Genomic DNA, 19,583 nt, shown 5'->3' on the forward strand with positions numbered 1-19,583 from the left:
TATATTCATGTTTGCTTTGCCTATGAAGCATATCTAGCTGGCAGAACTACTTAAAATATATTTTTCCTGAATGTTGACTAAGTATATTTAATCACAAACTAAATATCTAACAGGTATGATTTTATTAATCAACCCAATTTCTTATTAAAAAACAAAACAAAAACCACACACATTGCTTCATTGCTGAAATGAGTAAAGAAGCTAACCATACAATTTACTATCTATCTATATGACCAGGGCATTCAAAACTCTCTTGCCTCAGGTTTCTTATATGTAGAATAAAGAGGATTAGATAAAAATAACTTCTAAATAATAAATCTTATGAATCTATTATTGGATGTCCAAAAACTCTTCTAACTCAACTTCCTTGATTCATGAACTGATAAAAAATTGTTAATTTAATACAAACTAGAAGTTGGCATACTATAAAGTCTTACTGGACCAGAAAGAACCCTCAAGTTAATGGGGCACTGGAGGTATCCCTTCTAATTAAATGAATTTTCTTCTTACCTAAATTTTTTTTTTAATTTTGACTCTTGTTGGAATTCTTTTAAAAATTACTACAAAAGCATTAATAATCTTCTTTAAAATATCATTAACCTAAGTTTCCTCAGTAGTATATATTAAATACAACAAATTTTTTAAAATTATTAATAAAAATAACTGCAGTACCTCAGGGTCATTATTGTAAAGTTTAAAGTTTATTTTTTTCACTATAGAGTATTGGTTGAAAAAGTATATATAGAATACCTGGTGGAAAACTATCCCTAAGATATATCTGGAGTTAAATATTTTGATACTAGGGCATTATACCTTTCCCTTAAATATTTTTTTTCCCGTTATCAACTTGATTTGTTCGGTAATGTCCAATTCTTTGTGACCTCATTTGGAGTTTTCTTGGCATTTACTCTCAAAAAAAAGTAAATTGAATCACAATGCAAGGCTTTGTTGTATTTTTTTTTAACTTATAACATTATGTAAGTTGTTTTGTATACATTCGTTTTCAATGACAAGCCCAACTTTCCTGAGTTGGAAGGACTATTTTACAATGCTTTTTAAATCAACCACTATCTTCTGCTATCTAAATCAAAACTGAATACTAGCCTCCAAAAGTTCAATATAAATCCATGTTACTTGTCAAAGCATACATTTATACCAACGGAAAGAAAAAAAAAGCCTGAGTGAGTTGCCATTTCCTTCTTTGATCATTTTACAGATGAGGAGCTGTGGTAAAAAGGATAAGTGATTTGCCCACGTAATCCAGCTAGTAAGTATGTGAGGCCAGATTTGAAATCATGAACATTAATCTAACTAACTTCAAGGCCCAGTACTCTGTAAACTGTACTAAGTGGCTATCCACAACACATATTTTAGTCTAGGTACAATGCAATTTTTAACTTTTAATTCACTTCAAAGTCCAATCATAATTCAGAAATTCAAAAGAAATCTTAAAAACAATGGTAAAGATAAATCCCCACATAAATCATCAGCATTTTCATATTATTCCTAACAAAATCTTGCAAGAAGAGATAGAAAGAGAAATTCCATTTAAAATAATCACAGATAAGAGTGAGAGCATACCTGCCAAAACAAACTCTGGCAATACAGACATAATTATAAAACACTTTTTACACAAATAAAGTCAGATTTAAATAACTGGAGAAATAGCTAAATGACAATGCTACCTAATCTACTGATTCAATGCTATCCAAATAAAATTAACAAAAAATTATCTTAATGAGCTAGAAAAAATAACAAAGTTCATTTGGAAGAACAAAAGATACAGTGCATTAAAACAACTAATGAAAAATATAAAGGAAGGTCTAGTAGTTTTTAATAGATTTTAAACTGTGTTATAAAGAAGCAATTATCAAAACTCTCTGGAACTGGCTAAGAAATAGAATGGTAAACTAGTAGAACAAAACAGACATACAACAAACAGTAGTAAAAGATTACACTAACTTTGTATTTGACTAAAAATACAAATTCGGGCTATTGAGATAATTCAACATACTTGGCAAAAACTGATGGGACAACCAGAAAGTAGTTTGGCAGAAAGTAGGTAGAGACTAATGTCTTCCACCATACACTAAAATAAGATCACACTGGACGCATGCATGATCAAAGATATAAAAGAAGATATAGGCAAATCAGAACATGGAAAATACTATCAATCATACTGATGGATAGGAGAGGAATTTATGAGTAAACAACAGATGAAGAGCATTGTGGGATATCAAATGGATGGTTTTGAGCACATTAAACTGGAAAGGTTTTGTTTTTTTTACAAATAAAACATTGGCAACATTAGATAGAAAGCAGAAAATTGAGGGAAAATTTCATAGACAATCTCCCAGATAAAGGTTTCTAAAATATATAGAGAACTTTATCAAATTTATGGTAAGAGCCATCCTTAGATAAATGGGCCAATGATAGGAATAGATGGCTTTTTGAATAAAGAAATCAAAGCACACAGGTACATGAAAAAAATGCTCTAAATCACTACTGATTAGGGAAATGCAAACCAAAACAATTCTGAGGAATCATCACACATTCTTCAGACTGGCTAAGACAACAAAAGGGCAAATTGATAAATACTGTAGAGAATGTGGAAAAGTGAGGATACTAATATACTGTTGGTGTAATTGTGATCTGATCTGGGTCCATTTTCCAAGGAAATTGGGAAAAAGCAAAGAACTTATATGTTCCAAAACACTTATAGCAACTCTCTTTGTGGTGGCACAGAACTGGAAATTGAGGGAGTGTTCATCAATTGGTAAATGGCTAAATAAAATTTGGTACCTGATTGTGAAGTAATACCACAGTGCCTTAAGGAAACAACAGATTAATTTTTTAAAAACTTGGAGAATTGAGAACAAAACAAGCAGAACCTAGATTATATACACCTAAAGATTTGATATTTGAAGAACAATTTGCAAATGTTCACTTCCAGAGAACAGAGAAATGGAAACATGAAAGACATAATCTATACGCTTTACTGGATGATGCCTTCTATGGTGTGTATGTGGGGGGGGGGGGGGGGAAGGCTGAATAATCTTTTTTAAAAAATGGTAGAAGAAAAATAAGTTTGGATAATTACTAGTCCCTCCAAAATATTTCTCTGTAAGATTATCAATCAACACTACATTACTGAATAGGAAAAAGAAAAAAACAACAATTTTTACTATTGATATGATCAAAGTTTTGTTTATACTAGTAGGTTCATTACAAAGCACCTGAAAAACAAGTAGTATAAACACCTGTATCAGGCACCCTTTTCAATGTGGAGCAAGGTAGGGTAATGAAATTAGCAGCACATATATCCTAATATTTTTCTGAAGCACTAAATTCAAATTCCCCAACATTAGCTTTTCAAGTTCTTTTCAAAGTTGCTTAAGGAAATTAGTTGCCAGCTACAAAAACAAGTGAGCAGTTTTCCATCTTTGATATAAGTGAAACCACAAAACTATTGCGGTAGAAGGGATAGGATTTTTCTTCAACACCAGTTAGCAGGACATATTGTTATAATCAACAAATCCAGCGGGGAAGAACTACATCTAGAATGATAAAATGTTGTTCTCAAAAACTAAGTATAAAAATGGAAAATCATATGACCGACTATATATAACTGAGAGTTGGGCTAAATCTTAATAAATAGAAATTAAACCAAGATAAATGTCCAAGTCTTGCTCAAGTTCGAAAAGTCAAATTCAAGTATTCAATGAGATATATGACTAGACAGCAATTTGTTTGAAAAATATCTTGAGATTTTAGTAGACTAGAAGTTCAATATGACACAGAAGCCAAAGTAAAGCTAATAAGAGCTTAAGTTGCATCAAGAGGCAGAGTTTAGAACTAAAGAGGTAAGAGACCTACAGTAGTGTAGTAGTACAGTAGTGTAGTGTACACTGCCTCAGATAATCACATCCTAGGCATTTTATGAAGGACACTGATAGCTGCACAGCATCCAGAAGTGGATAAACAAGATGGTAGAGAAAGGACACTGATCATGAAATAGTAAAATTTCTAGAAAAGATGGTTAAAGAAGAGTTGCCTTATGGGGTGACCATTTGTGATCAATGGGTGATTGTTCTCTTCAAGTAGTTCAAAGTTACAAAGAAGAGGGATTAGACTTGTTTTGGCCCTGAGAGAACAGAACCTGGGGCAGAAGGTACAAGAAAAACTTCTTAATAACCAGAACTATCCAAGAGCTGAGTGAGGTGCTTAATGAAGTTAGGTTGCTGGTTCTTCCTTACTGGTGGTCTTCAACAACTGGATTGCTATTTGTTGGGGATATGCTAGAGGAGGGTTAAGAAAAACATTTTGGCTCTCCACTCCAACTCCCAGCATTGGAAACCTCCTCAAAACAGATTTTTTTTAAGTCACAACTGAAAGAAATACTAATTCTAAGTGAGTGATTAATAAGAATAAAGAATATTATTTTCCCATCTGAATTAATGGGTCCCTCTGGACTAGAAGTAATTTTTATTCACGTAGGAATTACATTTGGTGATTCCTGAGGCTCTTTTCGACTCAAATTCTAAAACACATTATGTAAGAATCAAAACCTATCATTTAGTTCAGAATATACTGATCTAGTTGAATCAATCAACCCATCTATCCAACATGTCATAATACAGATTAAAGATAGGATATATGTCCCCATCTTTAATAGTTTCAAGGGTTAATTAAGGTTAAATTTCTACAACTTTAACAGGTTGTAGTGAATCAGTAACATCTTAGTAGATGTTAATTCTACTTCCGTTAAAGGTAAAGTCCAGAAGAGATGGACAACATAATCAAGAACTATTCATGGTAAAGGCCAAAAATATGGGTTTATTTAAATTTCACAGGATAATTGTCCATACAGAATTGACCAGAACTTAGTCACCAAAATTTATCTTTAGAAGACAAAACAATGGTTCCAGGTATAAAATGTTGCTTTCTTCTAATGTAGAGAAATGTCAATCTCCTTTAATATATTTTTGAAAGTTTTCATCTATCAATTCATACTTCATATCACTTAATGTAAATATTGTTTTCTATTTTTATTACTTCCAAGTTTACAAATATTTCTGCATGTATTTCTGTACTAATTTTAAATATGAAACTATCTTTTCCTAATTCTTCTGGTACAGAGAATATATCCAAATTTATTAAGTTTTTAAAGAACATTAAGATAGCTTCACACTAGCTGACCATAGTCAGGGATTTTGAGGTACCAATTTAATTAAGTATTGCACTCAAGTCAAATCTGATAAAGCTTATTAACAAGATTTTTCTTTAAAATTGTGCATGAAAGATAGACTAGACAGGAAGGACTGAGGTTTGAGTATGTTAATGCCAAAAGTCCTCTAAAAACCTTTAAATTAGAGGCAAGTAGATGGCTGAGTGGATTGAGAGCCAGGCCTAGAGACATGTGATACTGGGTTCAAAATCTGACCTCAGACACTCTTCCTAGCTGTGTGACCGTGGGCAAGTCACTTAACCCCTACTAATTATCCCATACCATTCTTCTGCCTTGGAAATAATACACAGGATGAAAGGTATGTGTTACGAAAAAAAAAATTAATTCAAAAAAGTTAAAGGCCAGAACAAGTGGAAACTTGCAACACCAAACCATTAAGATCACACACACACACACACAAAGAAAGGGAAAAAAACCTACTGATGTGGGTAGTTGGGACAATAATAAAGGACTGAAATAAAATTATTACTCAACTATTTAGCGTTTGCATTTTTCAACCAACTAGAATGATCTTCAGATAAACCTTTTGCCATTAAATCTGTCTACTTTCATCCATTCTACACTCAGTTATCAAACTGATCTTCCTAAAAGAGTTAACTACCACATTATCATGTCCCTATTCCATAAATTCCAATAGTTTCCTATTACCTTCAAGGATCAAAAATCCTGTTTGGCTTTTAAAGTCATGAATAATCTGACCCCTTCCTATCTTTCTAGTTTTCTTACATATTACTCCCTCCCCTCCAACAATTCTCATTGATGGTCCCCTCCCCATACTTCCTTATCTTCTAGTTTTACCTTCTACAAAAAAAAAAAATTCTTAGTTCTTAATCTTAATCCCTTCACACCGAGATTAACCTCAAAGAATCCTGTATATAGTCTGTTTATACATAGTTGTTTGCACACTATTTCTTCTATTAGACTGTGAACATCTTGAGAGCAAGTGCCATTTCTTACTTTTCTTTGTATCCCCTAGCTCTTGGCACAGTGCCTGGCACTTAAGAGACCCTTAATAAAAGCTAGTTGATCGATAAGAAAGGATAAAAGGATGATGAATAGCAGCAAACTGATATCTAATCTAAATGCAAAGATAAGGAAGCAACTAGCTTCTTCCAAGAATTCAATCCATTTGATGAATTCTCACAAAAGTGAAATTGCATCCAGATGCAACTGCTAAACAATCATAATCTTTGGAGATCTCTAGAACTGGAAAGGTACTACAGGAATTGGTTCTAATTTTTTAAGATTTCCAGAAAGGTAAATTCTCTGACAGACCAATAAGTTTATCACTGATTTGTGGCAAAATTCTAGAATAAATTTTTAAGGAATTATTCACTTAGGGAAGTGGTGATCAGTATAAGCTAATATGAATTAATTACTATTATATGTATGCCAACCTAACTTCATTTCCTTTTCCTAACAAGATTACTAGACTGAATTTCTATAAGACATTTGCCAATGTTTTACAATATCCCTATGGACAAAATGTAGAATTAAGAACTGAAGCACTAAGGACTGAATGGAAGTACTATTGGCAAATTGGTAATTAGTTGACCTAAGCCCAAAAAGTATTTCTTAATTCAGATTGATAGCAACCTGTAGGAAGCTCTCTGGTGGTAAACTTCACTCCTTAGCTTAAATCAATTTAACATTTCTATTAATAACTTTGAAGATTCATTTGCCTTATTTATAAAATTTTCAGAAGACATGAGGCTAAGAGGGATGGTTAATTCACTGGAAAACAGAATCAGGATTGAAAAGGATCTTAACAAGCTGGAAAAATAAAGAAATAATTTGAAAAAAATAAGTATCTGTCCTTAATAATTGCAATAAGCTGTAATTACTTTTGTGGTGGTATTTTCACAAATGACTATCATAAGCGCTGCATTATGAAGTAACCAAATATCCAATAAAACACATTTTGTTGCCATTGGACACATTTAATAAGCCCTTTCCTTTATAATCTCCCAATCAATCCTCAATCCCTTGCAATATGGCTTATAACCTCACCACATGTGAAAATGTTTTCACCAAAATTATCAAAGCTCTCCAAGCCATTAATCTAAGAATGACTTTTTCTCAAGTCATCATATTGTTTCCTCTCTCTTGTAGCTTTTTGACACTGTTGACCACTTCTTCCTCCTAGTATTCTCTTTCTTCCTTCAATTTTCATTCTTGGTTGGTTGCTGTTTGTAGTACTTAAGATGACACATTTGGTGATGTCTTTTGACTGGCACATAAATTGTATTTAAGTAAGGAGCAGTTGTACAAAATCATCAGTCTCACTCTCTCTTCCAGAGTTACTGAAATCCAATGGCAAGATAATTGGTGATGGCGTGGGATGTAGTGGATGACCTTGGATTCTTCAATGTCTAAACAAGCTCTTAAGTGCTCCACAGCACCTGCTTCAGCCACTTTTATGGCTGTTGGAAGTCTTCACATGCCTGGAGTAGACACCCTCCAACTCACAGATGGGTTTGAGGACTGTCAGTTACACTCAACCCGATTTTGCCAGCCTGCAGAAGTGAAAGGTGGACATCAAAAAAGGATGAGCAGCCCTGAAAAGGGCTCAGCAAGCCCTCACACCAGAGGTACTAAAGTTTTTATGACTTGTGGTCTCTCTTCCTTCTATTTTTTGCCTATCTCAATGTCCCTTTTCTCATTCTCCTTTGCAAGATATCCCAAAAGTTTAAGTATCATTTTTAGGTAAATTACTACAAAATTTACATTCTTAATTTCTTTCCTGAGCACCTATTCTATGTTATCATTTGGACATCTATACCAAATCCCATAGATATCTTAAACCAAATGTATCCAAAACAAAATTTCCCCCCAATCTATCCATTTTCCCAAGTTCTCCATCTGTCAAGGGTATCACAGTCCTTTCACTCATAGTTCACAACCTCAGAAGTATCAATTTCTTCCTCATTCCCCCACCTACTTGCCAAATCCTACCAAGTCTACTTCCAAATAACTCCTATACAGCTCTTTTCTCTTAATTCAAATACACTTTATACATACAAACTCTTTTTCAAATCCTCAATCACCTCTTGTCTAGATTATTTTTAAAACAGCCTCCCAACTGGTCTCCTTATAACCAGTCTCCAAACCACTCACAGCTTTGTCAAAATGACATTCCTAAATATAGATCTAACCAGGTCATTATCCTCAAGAAACTTCCATGGATCCCTATTACCTTAAGGATAATATACAAAATCTTCATACTTTATAATCTGGTCTTCCCCATCTACCATGCTATATTTCAAACAAATTGTCCTAATGCTATTACCAGATTGTAACATTCCATCTCTCTAGACCTTTGCTATCTCTGCCTCCAGCTCTTTTGGCTTTTCAAAAGCATAACTCAAGTGCTACTACCTCCCTTAGGAGATCTTTCCTAACCACCTTGCTATCAGTTGTGGCTAGTACTTTGTCTTTCTAGAAATTACTCTGTATTTACTTATATACTTTACATATATACTTATATACCTTACATTTACTTAAGTGAATGTGTATCTTATTCTCCCCTCAACAGAATCTGAGCCTCTCAAAGGCAGGCCCTATTTTGCTTTGTTATCTTTTTATCCTGAGCAATTAGATCAATGCCTGATACAGAGTAGATGCTCAATAAATATTTTGAATTAAGAGACCTTTCTAATTCTTGAACTAGCATAAAAAGTAGGAATTCCACTATTTCAGGCAGCTGATATGTTTGAAACTTTCAAATGTTGTAAAATTTATTAAGTGCTTTACATATTACATCACGTGAGATTCACAACTCTATAATGTAAGTACTACAGGGGTTATTGTCATTCTTACAGAAGAGGAAGCTAAGGCTGAGATCAATAACTATGTCATAGGAATGAGTCAAAACCTTAAGTTTTCCTAATTCCCAAGCCTGGCAACTTTGTTCCCCCCCATCAAGAAATCATGTTGGAAAGAAATTATTTTCAACTTTGCATGATATTTTCTTACTGTTCTCCCAGCATTTGAAACATACATTTGTTAAATATCTATTATGTGCCAGGCACTATCCTAATGCCAAGCACTATCCTAAGTACAGAGCATAAAGATACAAAAGATCAGCCTTGCCATTAAAGAACTTACATTCTATTAAATTGATATGGACAAATGATTTTTGAGAATCATTAGGGTACCTATTTGAAACTCAAGCTGATAAGATCTTAGGAAAATTCCCAAGGAATCATCTAGATGAATCCCTGCTTGAAACATGAACTTCTCCTCTACAGTATTCTTAAGAAGCCATACAGTCTAGGGACAGTTAGGTGGCTCAGGGGATAAAGCCAGACATGGAGAAAGACGGTCCTGGGTTCAAATCCGACCTGAAATATTTCCTAGTCATATGACCCTTGGCTTGTCAAGTCACTTAACCCTAAATGCCTAGTCTCTACTTATCTTGTGCCTTGGAAAGGTAGGGATTAAAAAAAAAAAAAAGAATCCCTGAAAATCTCTACTTTAAAATCTTCAGTGACAGGAAAATTAACCACCGAGCAACTCCAATCAATTCTTATATAGCTCTAATTGTTTAAAAAAAAGTTTTTAAATTATATTTCACTGCCATTTTTATCTTTGTAGCATCTATCCTAGTTTAGATCTTTGGGATGAAGCAGAACAAGTTTAGTATTTCTTCTACATGGTCTTTTCTCTCATCTAACAGTCCAAGATCTTTCCATCAGTCCTTGTACCACATGGTTTCGAGGCCTCTTATGATTCATCTTATCACTATCCCTCAATAAAACAGTAAGTCCATAACATGGCACAATACTCCATATGTGGGCTAGTCAGGAAGTATTTCTTTTTTAAATTGTGTGATGAACATTTGTTTGAAATTGTTAAAAGATACACTGGTATACTTTTTAAATTGGTAGCTACCTCACAATCTAAAAAAGGTCAAAATCAAGAAAAATGTCTCCTTTCCAAGCTAAACAATCTTTACACATTTAAGTAATAATAAAATACCAATTTGATGACTGAATTATTTGAAAACTTGGTTCATGTTATAATGTATTAAAATTATACCTATTTCTAAAAGTTATATTGCCTAATACTACTTTCAGTTTAAAATGGAAAAGCCTAAAAATGTTTACTTTGGCATTTCAAAAATAAATCTAAATAGACCAGTTAGTTTCATTTTCAGCAGTTTCAAATGCAAAGCACATACTAGAAATAACATCTCATATACAATAACAGAAAACCCATTTTGGCAAATCATTACTACATACATTTCAGGACCAAATTTATCTAGAATGTGTTATTTCCACAGACAAGGACTAAGTAAATCAAAGTTGAATGAAAACAGGAAGTGATAAATATTATCCCCCAATCAAGCTCTGACAAAACCATGGATAGTACAGGTATATAATCCAAGTGATGATCTAGGACATCCAAGATAAGTCATTCCTAAGACAGTAAAACTTTAGCAGATAAGCAGTTGCTATCACTGGGACCGTTTTTGAATATTACTAAAACATCAACCTCCTCTCTTTTTCCCTTTTAACAGAATATCTGCCATCTAGCTTGCTATATAGTTGAATGGAGAGAATGATGAAATCGATTTTTAAAATACTTTATAAATTGATATTTGATAATCTTGGTAATTGCTTTATTGTAGTAATCCTTTATTATAGGACATTATAAAGAAAAATATACTCAATTATGTTATTTTCTTTGATTCCTAAAATTCTACATCTAAAACCTTAAAATTGTTTAGTCTCTAAAACAAAAATATTTTAGTGTTATATTTTAAAGACTGGATTAAGTTGCTTTTTTTATATAGTTATCTACTATTTAACATCTCCTTTGAAACAATGTAAACTACAACCTATCTAGAAATTTCCAAAGGTACTAAAATATCACTATCACTTCCAAAACTTTAAAGCTTAAGTTTCCAACATTTCTAAGTATTAGTATACAAGTTTTAAAAATATACTACCAAAAGTACTGACTCAATGGATTTAATAATGTATGGCACAGCAGAAAGAGCTGGCTTGGAATCAGAAAGGAATAGGGAATATACCTGTGACTTCACTAGTTTAAGAACTCCCATGTGAAGAAATAACTTTTAGAATCTTAGAGAGTTGCTTAAAAGAGAGGACTGAGAGTTTAAATAATGTACCCTATATTCCAGTCAATATGTACAAGTAGGCCTGAACCCAGGTCTTCTTGATTTCAGGATGGTTCTCTAGTAACTATGCCAAGCTGCTAGGTCTCCGACTTTGGTACAGAAAATCTATGTTGAAATTCCACCTCAAACAATTACTGTGTGACCTTATACAAGTCACTTCACTTCTAAGAACCTTTTTTTCCTCATCTGTAAAACATGGATTTTAATATCTAAAGTTATATCCCTCAGAATTACTGTAAAAAAGAAAAGCACTCTGTAAATATTGAAGTACTATGAAAAAGCAAGTTATTATTCCCGAAAAAATTCATTTTAAGTATACTTTATTAATAATCATATCTATCTTAAAAGAATACTAACACATGCTTTCCCATAGAACAGGACACTTAAAGCTTATAGAAACTTGTTTAGAATGTTAACCAATTTAGATAAAAAGTAATAGAAACACTTTCCAATAATATCATGAATACAATTTAATAGGAATTTTTTTCAGAAAAAAATATTCTTTTATTAAAAAATAAATTCTGCATTTACATTTACATAATCACTAATGCCTATTTTTTTAAGTGGGGAAAGGTGTTAAAAAAGAATGAGAGAGACATTTATGCTTTGTATTCTAAGGAATTCTACATGACAAATGCTTGATGTTCATAATACTCATAACTTATGGCACTCCAAGAAGAGAAATTCAAAAATTCTAATCAACAGAAATTTTAGAAGAAACTAATTCTAGTTTTGACATAAGTACCAGAATGACAAAGCAGTAAGACCCAAGATTTATCCCAACAAAAAAAATCCTAAAGAATACAAAATTTGTCATTTTTAAATCTCCCAAATTCCAGCCAAAATCAACAAGACTATGAGAGCAAAATCCTTTCAAACCATCCAAACTACCATATCATGACAACAGCTTTTGACTTATCGAAAGCAAAAAGCTTTAAACATACTCAAATCTAAAATGCCCGACAACTAAATATTTCATAATGCAAATTTTCTCAGAAAAGTCAGTCAGTATCTTAGTACATTAATTTATGATCCTCTGCCTGTATCTCCAACTGAATTCTTATTTTCTTTAAGATGCTACAACTTTTTTGTACTTGATTTTGTACCACCATACCAATGATCCTGGTTAACAGCTATATTATAAACATGGTTTCTAAATCTAAAGCAGTCATTTATTCTTCAATATAACCAGTAATCTGAATATGTAATAAAATGATATTCAAAATGTAAAAGCTAATTAATCTAATGTAATACCTAAAAGAAGAATATCTTTTCAAACACAAACTTGTAAAACTGGATTCAACATAACACAGTATTTCTAAGTAAAAATACATATGAAGATAACATGGGGGGTGGAGGGGGAGCAAAATATACAGAACTTCCCTTCAAAGATAAGGTTAATTTTCACTCATGTAGTAGAGTATAGGCATTACAGTATGTGCTTGAATTGTTTAATAGTGGGAAAGAGCCTAGTTCCTAAATGCTATATCAAGATTAGGATTCTTCATACATAAAATGACACAATTTCTTTCCTCCACCTAAATAAGTATTTTTCTTTATGTTCAAAATATTCTAATTCTCATATAATGAATTAAACAGGAAGTTGAGACAACATATTCTTTAACTAAGCTGTCTTACCAAAAGGCCAATTTTTTTTTTCACTTGGGTTGTAGAAAATTAAAAAAAGAAAAGCCTACTACTAAATAGAGATGATTAGTGTCAACATCTATAGTTTTATATTAAAAGAAAAACAGCAATAAGTCTGTAATCAGACCAATTATGACTTTGGAAAAAATGAAAGACTACAAATATTGTAAAATATAGAATTTTAAAAACTAAAAATCTGGAATGTAAGATTTCCTATTTGAACTTCTATGTAATTTATCAATGCTATGTTAAAAAATTACTTAAGTCCTTTTCATAAAGCTCAAAATCATTTTCAAAACAATAGTTTTGCAATTCATAAGAAGTTAAAATACAAATTGTGAAAACTCAAATTATTTTGACTACTCATTTTCAATTTATTTCTATTTGAAAATCATCAATAGCTTATACAAATTATAATTGTCAGTGTAGCAAATCTACACCAAAATGTAAAGGCAGGTTTTGTGTTCAATTCCAAGTTAACTCTTCACAATTCCAAGTTAACTCTGGGATGATATATACATAGGAACAAAACTTTTTTTTTGGTTTTTTAGTTTCATGGTTAAGTATTTAAAAAGATAAAATCTTAACACCAATTTGGATACTAGGTATCCGGTGATAGTTTCCCTCAAAGAGAAACTTTCTTGTGAAGTGAAATTAAGATTTAGGTGTAAAGCCTAACAAGGAGTAGGAATTATTTTTGCAAGAATTTTAATAAAACATAAATAGCTAAAAAGATTGTTTTGCTAGCCCCCCCAAAAAAAATTATATTAAAAGAAAAAAAATCAAAGGCAATGTAGAGTAGGAAAAAAGATAGCTTTAGTCAGGAGACCTGGGTTCAGGTCAAGGTCTCTGAAGAGCATTGACTGTGATTCCAAGAAAGTCACTTAACCTCCCAGTGACCCCAGGCAACTCCTAAAACTACATCTTGCAGAGAAAGTGCTGATCTACATTAGTAGAAGGGTTGCTCACTGGGAATTGCCTCCATATATATGAAATTGTAAGCACAGTCCAAAATAATTCAGGAGCACAAAGTCTAGTCTAAAATACCATCCTACCTCAAATACAGACCTAGAAATATGAAGATAAGCATCAGTACATAAGCAGAAAACTTGAAAATGACAGTAAACTAACCAGTTTTATTATCCAAACTAACTGAAATGAGAAGTAAATAAAACAAACAGGAAGAGTGTTTCCTTTGTTCTATGCTCAGCTAAGGAATTTCTTCCTTTTTCTATATTTGCCCTGAGTTAACCTTAGTTGGGGATTTAGGTACATTATTTTTTGAAGGATAAAAATTACAAGCAACCCAAAGGACAATATAAAAGACATATGGAATACAGCATCATACCAAAATCTTGCCTGTTTAAAGTGATATAAAGGCTCATGGCACATGACTGAAAAAGTAATCTGAAGTAGCAAGAACAAGTACCTCCATGATACTAAAAACTCCCAAACCCACATACTTTTTTTAAGAACATGAAGCAAATCTTTTAATGTAATGTTTCTGGAGGGAAAATACTCAATGTATGTCATACAGGAAGATGTTCATCATAAAATAAAAATTCAAGTAACTTGGGACTCTGCTCTTCCTAACCCTTATACGAAATACTTAAAAAACAAAAGTTTTCACTTAAAGTTTTGAAATTGAATATGTTAGTATTTATACCCAAATTGTAAGTGTTCAAAAGCAAAAAAAATTTTTTTCTTCAAATCAATGATATGCTTTCTTCCTTACTGATATTCACATTAAGCTTGAAAAAAAAATGTTTATGCATAAAAATTTTTTTCAATGACATTTATGCCATTGCTTACCATTATATGGTCAAAATTTAATTACTGTGACCAAAGAGTTATTATAAAGATTCTTCAACCTTAGCATTATATTCAATGTGTATACCTAATTTCTTAATTTGAAATATTTATACATTTCAATTCAACACCATAATTTTTCTAAGGGGAAAAAATCACCATCAGATAGAAAAAAACATTGTAAACAATTCTCATCAAAACATACAAAGTCTATATTACTATATAACATAGTTAAATAGGTGGTCTTTAATGATAAAATTATGCTTTTTGTTTTTAGTACACAAAAGTTAATCAGGCAGTATGTGAAGACAATTTCCAAGTTATTACAAGAACTTGGACAAAATTATCACCCTAAAAGCATCAAAAGTCCAATAAGAATGAAATAACTAAGTAAAATTATAAGAAATAAACATGGTGTACAAATATATATTTAAAAAAAAAAAGGCAAAATCAAGTATTCCTCCAAAATAATTCCAGAAGCCTGTTTGGTATCCCAATGAGATATCTCTGGGTAGCAAGGTAAGAACATTTCAGGCAAAAAGAAACATTCATGGAAAGTAAACTAGATTTTGATGAAGAGAACCAATAAAATATTCATTTTAAAAAGCACCTATTTTTACCATGTTTTGCCTGGGGGCAGGGGATTGGTTATTACTGAATATCCAAAATCTAACATTGCCCCTTTAATTGCTCCATTCAGAAATACCAGATTTACTTCTTCCAGGAGTTCCTGGACCAATGAAATCACAGTTCTCAGATGTGCTATTAAAATAATGTTTATTTCCTCTCTGATCTTGTCGTTTATGCAAATGAAGGAATAAATGTCTGAATTTATATTTCCAAACTAGCACCCAATCTATGTGATGGTATACTTAAAAATACCCCACAAGTTTCAATTTGTGAATGTTAAGTTTTTAACAATTTTGAAAGGCTCAAAGAGAATCTTGATTAATCCAGTAGTGTTTTTATTAGTAAAATTAATGCCTACACCACAAAGAATTAGTAGCTACCAAAATTAGTGGTCCTGACCACAATTTGAGGATAATACAAATTAGCTGAAATCTTGAGTCTTCAAAAAGCAATTCCATATATCCTGTAAGTGTAAGGAAAACCACTGCCTCTTTGGTCATTAGCTAAGTATAATTGATTTTTTTAAAATTAAAATAATAATAAAAACTATGGTAAAATGTCACACAAATCTAAATTCCTTACACATTCTATATTACCATTCTTTCAAACACATCTTTGTCCTAAAAAGTTTAAGTAACATATAACTGAGGAGAGAATAAGGGAAAAGGAAAGGTTTCTTTCAAGCTTCCTCTAAAATTATAGTTGTATAGACTATGAAATGTTCTTTAGAGAGGAAATTGAGAAGCAGGTATTTAAAAAAATATTTTGAAAGACAGAATCATCCCAGAGTGAACTTCAGAAGGCTTCAACCATAACACTTTGGTGACAGTATGAAATGAAGATAAACATGGATATGAATAAGCACCATACATGTGCATATATATATATAATCCACAAATCATGTTTATAAATTCTTTAAGATATCCCTAAAGTCATTCATACTCATCATACACTTGAACTCCTCCTAATTCCCAGACTTCAATTTAAGGAAAGGAAAAAAGGGAGTAAAAGTAATTTCTTGCCATGTTTCATTGCAGCTGAAGTCTTTTTTTCTGAAATGCTAATACTACTTTGGAACAGTTAGTCACCAGCTATTGTGTGAAGGAAAAGTGAGAGAGAAAGATAAGGAAATGAATCAAGAACTGGGAAAAAGGAGAGAAAGAGGGAAAAGAAGAGTGAGAACGGAAAAGAGAGAAAAAGGAGAAAGGCTGAGCTATGTAAGTATGCAGCAGCAGCAACAGCGCATGGAAAGAATTGAGAGCGCGCCCTCCTGGCCGCCTGACTCTCTGCTGCGCGCACCCGCGCCCGCGCTCTCTCGCGGAAGCGCGCTCTAGTCCCTCCTCCTCCAGCCCTTTCACTGCACAACATTCATGACGTATCTTTATTTCTAGCACATTAACAAAATATCACAAATAAATCGTCCTCAGCCCCTCTGGCTTTGGGGTGCAGGTATCCCTAGCCTCAGCCCCGCGCCTGTCCCGTGTCGAACTCCCAACCTTTCCCATTGCCTTTGAAGCTTTCGCGATTTTTTTAGCCAAGTTTTTGTCCCTGTAAAAAATTGCGGGAAATTCAATTTTTATTTGACTCGGGGAAAAGTTTTTTCGCATCGCGATGGGAATCTCTCACCAGATTCTGGTAGGTCCTGGGATGCTCTTTCCCCGTCCAATCAGTTCGCCGGGGTAACAGCTGTGAGGGAGAAAACACCCCAACATCAGGCTCTGCTCGACCCCCGCCTCCCGGCTGACCCCCTCCCCAAGATGCATCCCCCCCCGCCGCCCCCTGCCCGCCCGGGCCCGCCGCACCGCCCTCCTCCCCCCCGGCGGCGGCTGGGAGCGGCAGCAGTTCGGGCCGGGCGAGCCACAGCACAGAGCGCCGCCGCCGCCGACTCCTCTTACCTCTTTCTCGGCCACTTCTCGAATCAGCACCTGCAACAACAAAAGCAGGGTGGGGGGACGCCGCTTAGCTGCCCTCCTCGCCCCCAGCCGCCCGCGGCCTCCCTCCCTCCCCCACCCCGGCCCGGCCCCAGCCCCGCGGCGCGCCGCCGCCGCCTCTTGCTCGCCCGCAGCCCCGTACCTGAGCCGCCTGCTGACATGGTCCATCTTCCAGGAACCGGGCGATGAGGAAGTAGAGCTCTGCGGGGACAAGGGGAGAGGGACGAGACACAGACTCAACGCCGGGCTCGGGGCACCGGGAACGGACGCGCCCCGTGCCAGCGGCGCCCGCAGCCTCCCCACTTACCCGATCGCAGCTCCGAGAGGCCTTTGCTCTCACAAGACATGTTTATTGGTCACTTAGGGGCCACTGGCGGGGTTCCCCCGCCAAGGACGGGAAGCGGGGACGGCGCCGCCGCCTGCCTGCCTGCCCTGTAGCTGTCACTGTGTGTTCCCCAGCCAGAGCCTCGGCTCCACCATTCAACCAACAGCGGCGGAGGAGGAGGCGGCGGCGGAGGAGGAGGAAACAACAACTCACAGGCAGCGGCGGCGGCGGCAGCAACCCGCCCGCCACCTCCGCCACAGAGATCCTTCCGCCTGAGAAAGGAGTCCCAGCTACCAAGCCCGTGTAGGGTTAGGTCTTGGGGTGTCCCCCAACCCCGTCCCTCGCCGCACGCCGTCCTCTCCTCAATTTCAAAAGGGAGTTTAAAAATAGGGTAAAATATCCCTCTTACACCCCAACCTCCGTTGCTCGCGCGCTCACACACACTCCTTTCCCAGGCAGCAGCAGCAGCAGCAGCCTGGCTCGGCCTGATTCCCCGCCTCCCGCTCTCACACCGCGGCCCCCCCCCGCCGCCTCAGTAGATCGATTTATTTATTTATTTCCAGTTAGGAGAAGATGTCGGAGCAGCGGCCGTTGGTTGGCTGGGAAGCGTTTTCTCTGTGGAGGGATTGATTCGGGGGAGGGACGGCTCCGCGGAGGGATCTGACGCACACGGAGCCGCAGCACAGATTCTATTCAGCGCTTCTGACTGGAGCTGAGATGGAAGTTAGTTTCAATGTAGCAGAAATAGGAAACAAATGAAGCAAAACTGCCCAGAGAGGGGGGAAAATGCCCCGAGGATGAGTCTCACTCTCACGCGCGCACACACGGCGTCCACACACTCACACAGAAATAACACACATTGAACAAACTCAAGATTGCGCTGCCTTCCCTGAGTTGAATGATAGTGTTTGGTTTCTATCTCTTACCCATGTGCATGTGTATAAATGCTGCGGATTGGCATCTGTGTAAGTCTTGTCCTGCGTTATTTCTGCAGCCTGTGCAAGTGTTGTGTAATTTATTGGGAGTGCTATATATTGCAATAGAGGCTCAGGCTGCTTTTTGTTAAGCAGTAACATTTTTTTTACCAGCCCGTTACTTGCTGAACCTTATCTCTGCATATTTCGTGTATTACTGTCATTGCCTTAAGTACAAATTGTAAAATGGTTGTTTTTGGTGGTTTTGGTTTTTCGTGTTTTGGTTTGGTTTGGTTTGGTTTTTTGCCTTGGTTCTAAGAACAATGCTTTATAACTCCTTATTTGTACTTAAAATGCTATTTTCATCATAATTGGGCTTGGGGACAGCTATTCAGAGATCTGGTGTTAAGGAATCTTAAGGCTTTTCCGAGAATATTCGCAAGAAAAGAATGTGAATCTACCGAAAAGCAAAGAGACGTTAAAATATACCTACAGCTGAACTGGCGGTAATTTAGTGATAAACCGATAACCTAATGAAAGATCTTAAATGACTATAATACAGTTTGGTCAATGTATTTAGTTATTAAATGATTTAAATTATCTGCATATTGTATAGTTGACTTCAAGTTAATCTAACAAATGACTCTTAATTTGAGGTCGAAACCATTCCTGTTTATAGTTAGGCAGGCAAAGACTTCCTGAAAAACTGCCAAAAAAAGTATTTTAAAAATCTTTTGTAAATTAATATGTAATTACTGGAGTTTTTATATGCTAAATCATTCATCAGAGTTTTGCTGATGAGGCTATGGGCCTTGTTTTAAAAAAAGAAAAGAAAACGAACATGGATGAAATTTATGGAAACAATGGAAAATGCCATTTGTTAGAAAACAAGAGCAATAAGTAATATTTATCTCCAAACGATTTAAGCACTTTC

At 35.0% G+C, this 19,583-nt stretch overlaps 1 protein-coding gene across 3 annotated transcripts in view; it reads right to left on the reverse strand.

Annotated features, from left to right (window-relative positions):
* Positions 1-18,334, reverse strand: part of PHIP (pleckstrin homology domain interacting protein) — a 187,256-nt gene extending 168,922 nt beyond the window's left edge. For 2 of the 3 annotated variants that reach the window (XM_007484241.3, XM_007484242.3), the window contains exons 1-4: positions 17,718-18,333; positions 17,553-17,611; positions 17,375-17,404; positions 17,106-17,165 (exon numbers count right to left, since the gene is read on the reverse strand). In XM_007484241.3, coding sequence (XP_007484303.2) covers positions 17,106-17,165; positions 17,375-17,404; positions 17,553-17,611; positions 17,718-17,757 — 189 coding nt within the window. In that variant the 5' untranslated portion in view covers positions 17,758-18,333. Of the gene's footprint in view, positions 1-17,105; positions 17,166-17,374; positions 17,405-17,552; positions 17,612-17,717 lie in introns of all 3 variants that reach the window. The other variant, XM_001365983.4, reaches the window with a different exon arrangement.
* Positions 18,335-19,583: the final 1,249 nt, after the last annotated feature.

This window comes from Monodelphis domestica, chromosome 2 (assembly GCF_027887165.1).
Source record: "Monodelphis domestica isolate mMonDom1 chromosome 2, mMonDom1.pri, whole genome shotgun sequence".
NCBI classification, from domain to species: domain Eukaryota; kingdom Metazoa; phylum Chordata; class Mammalia; order Didelphimorphia; family Didelphidae; genus Monodelphis; species Monodelphis domestica.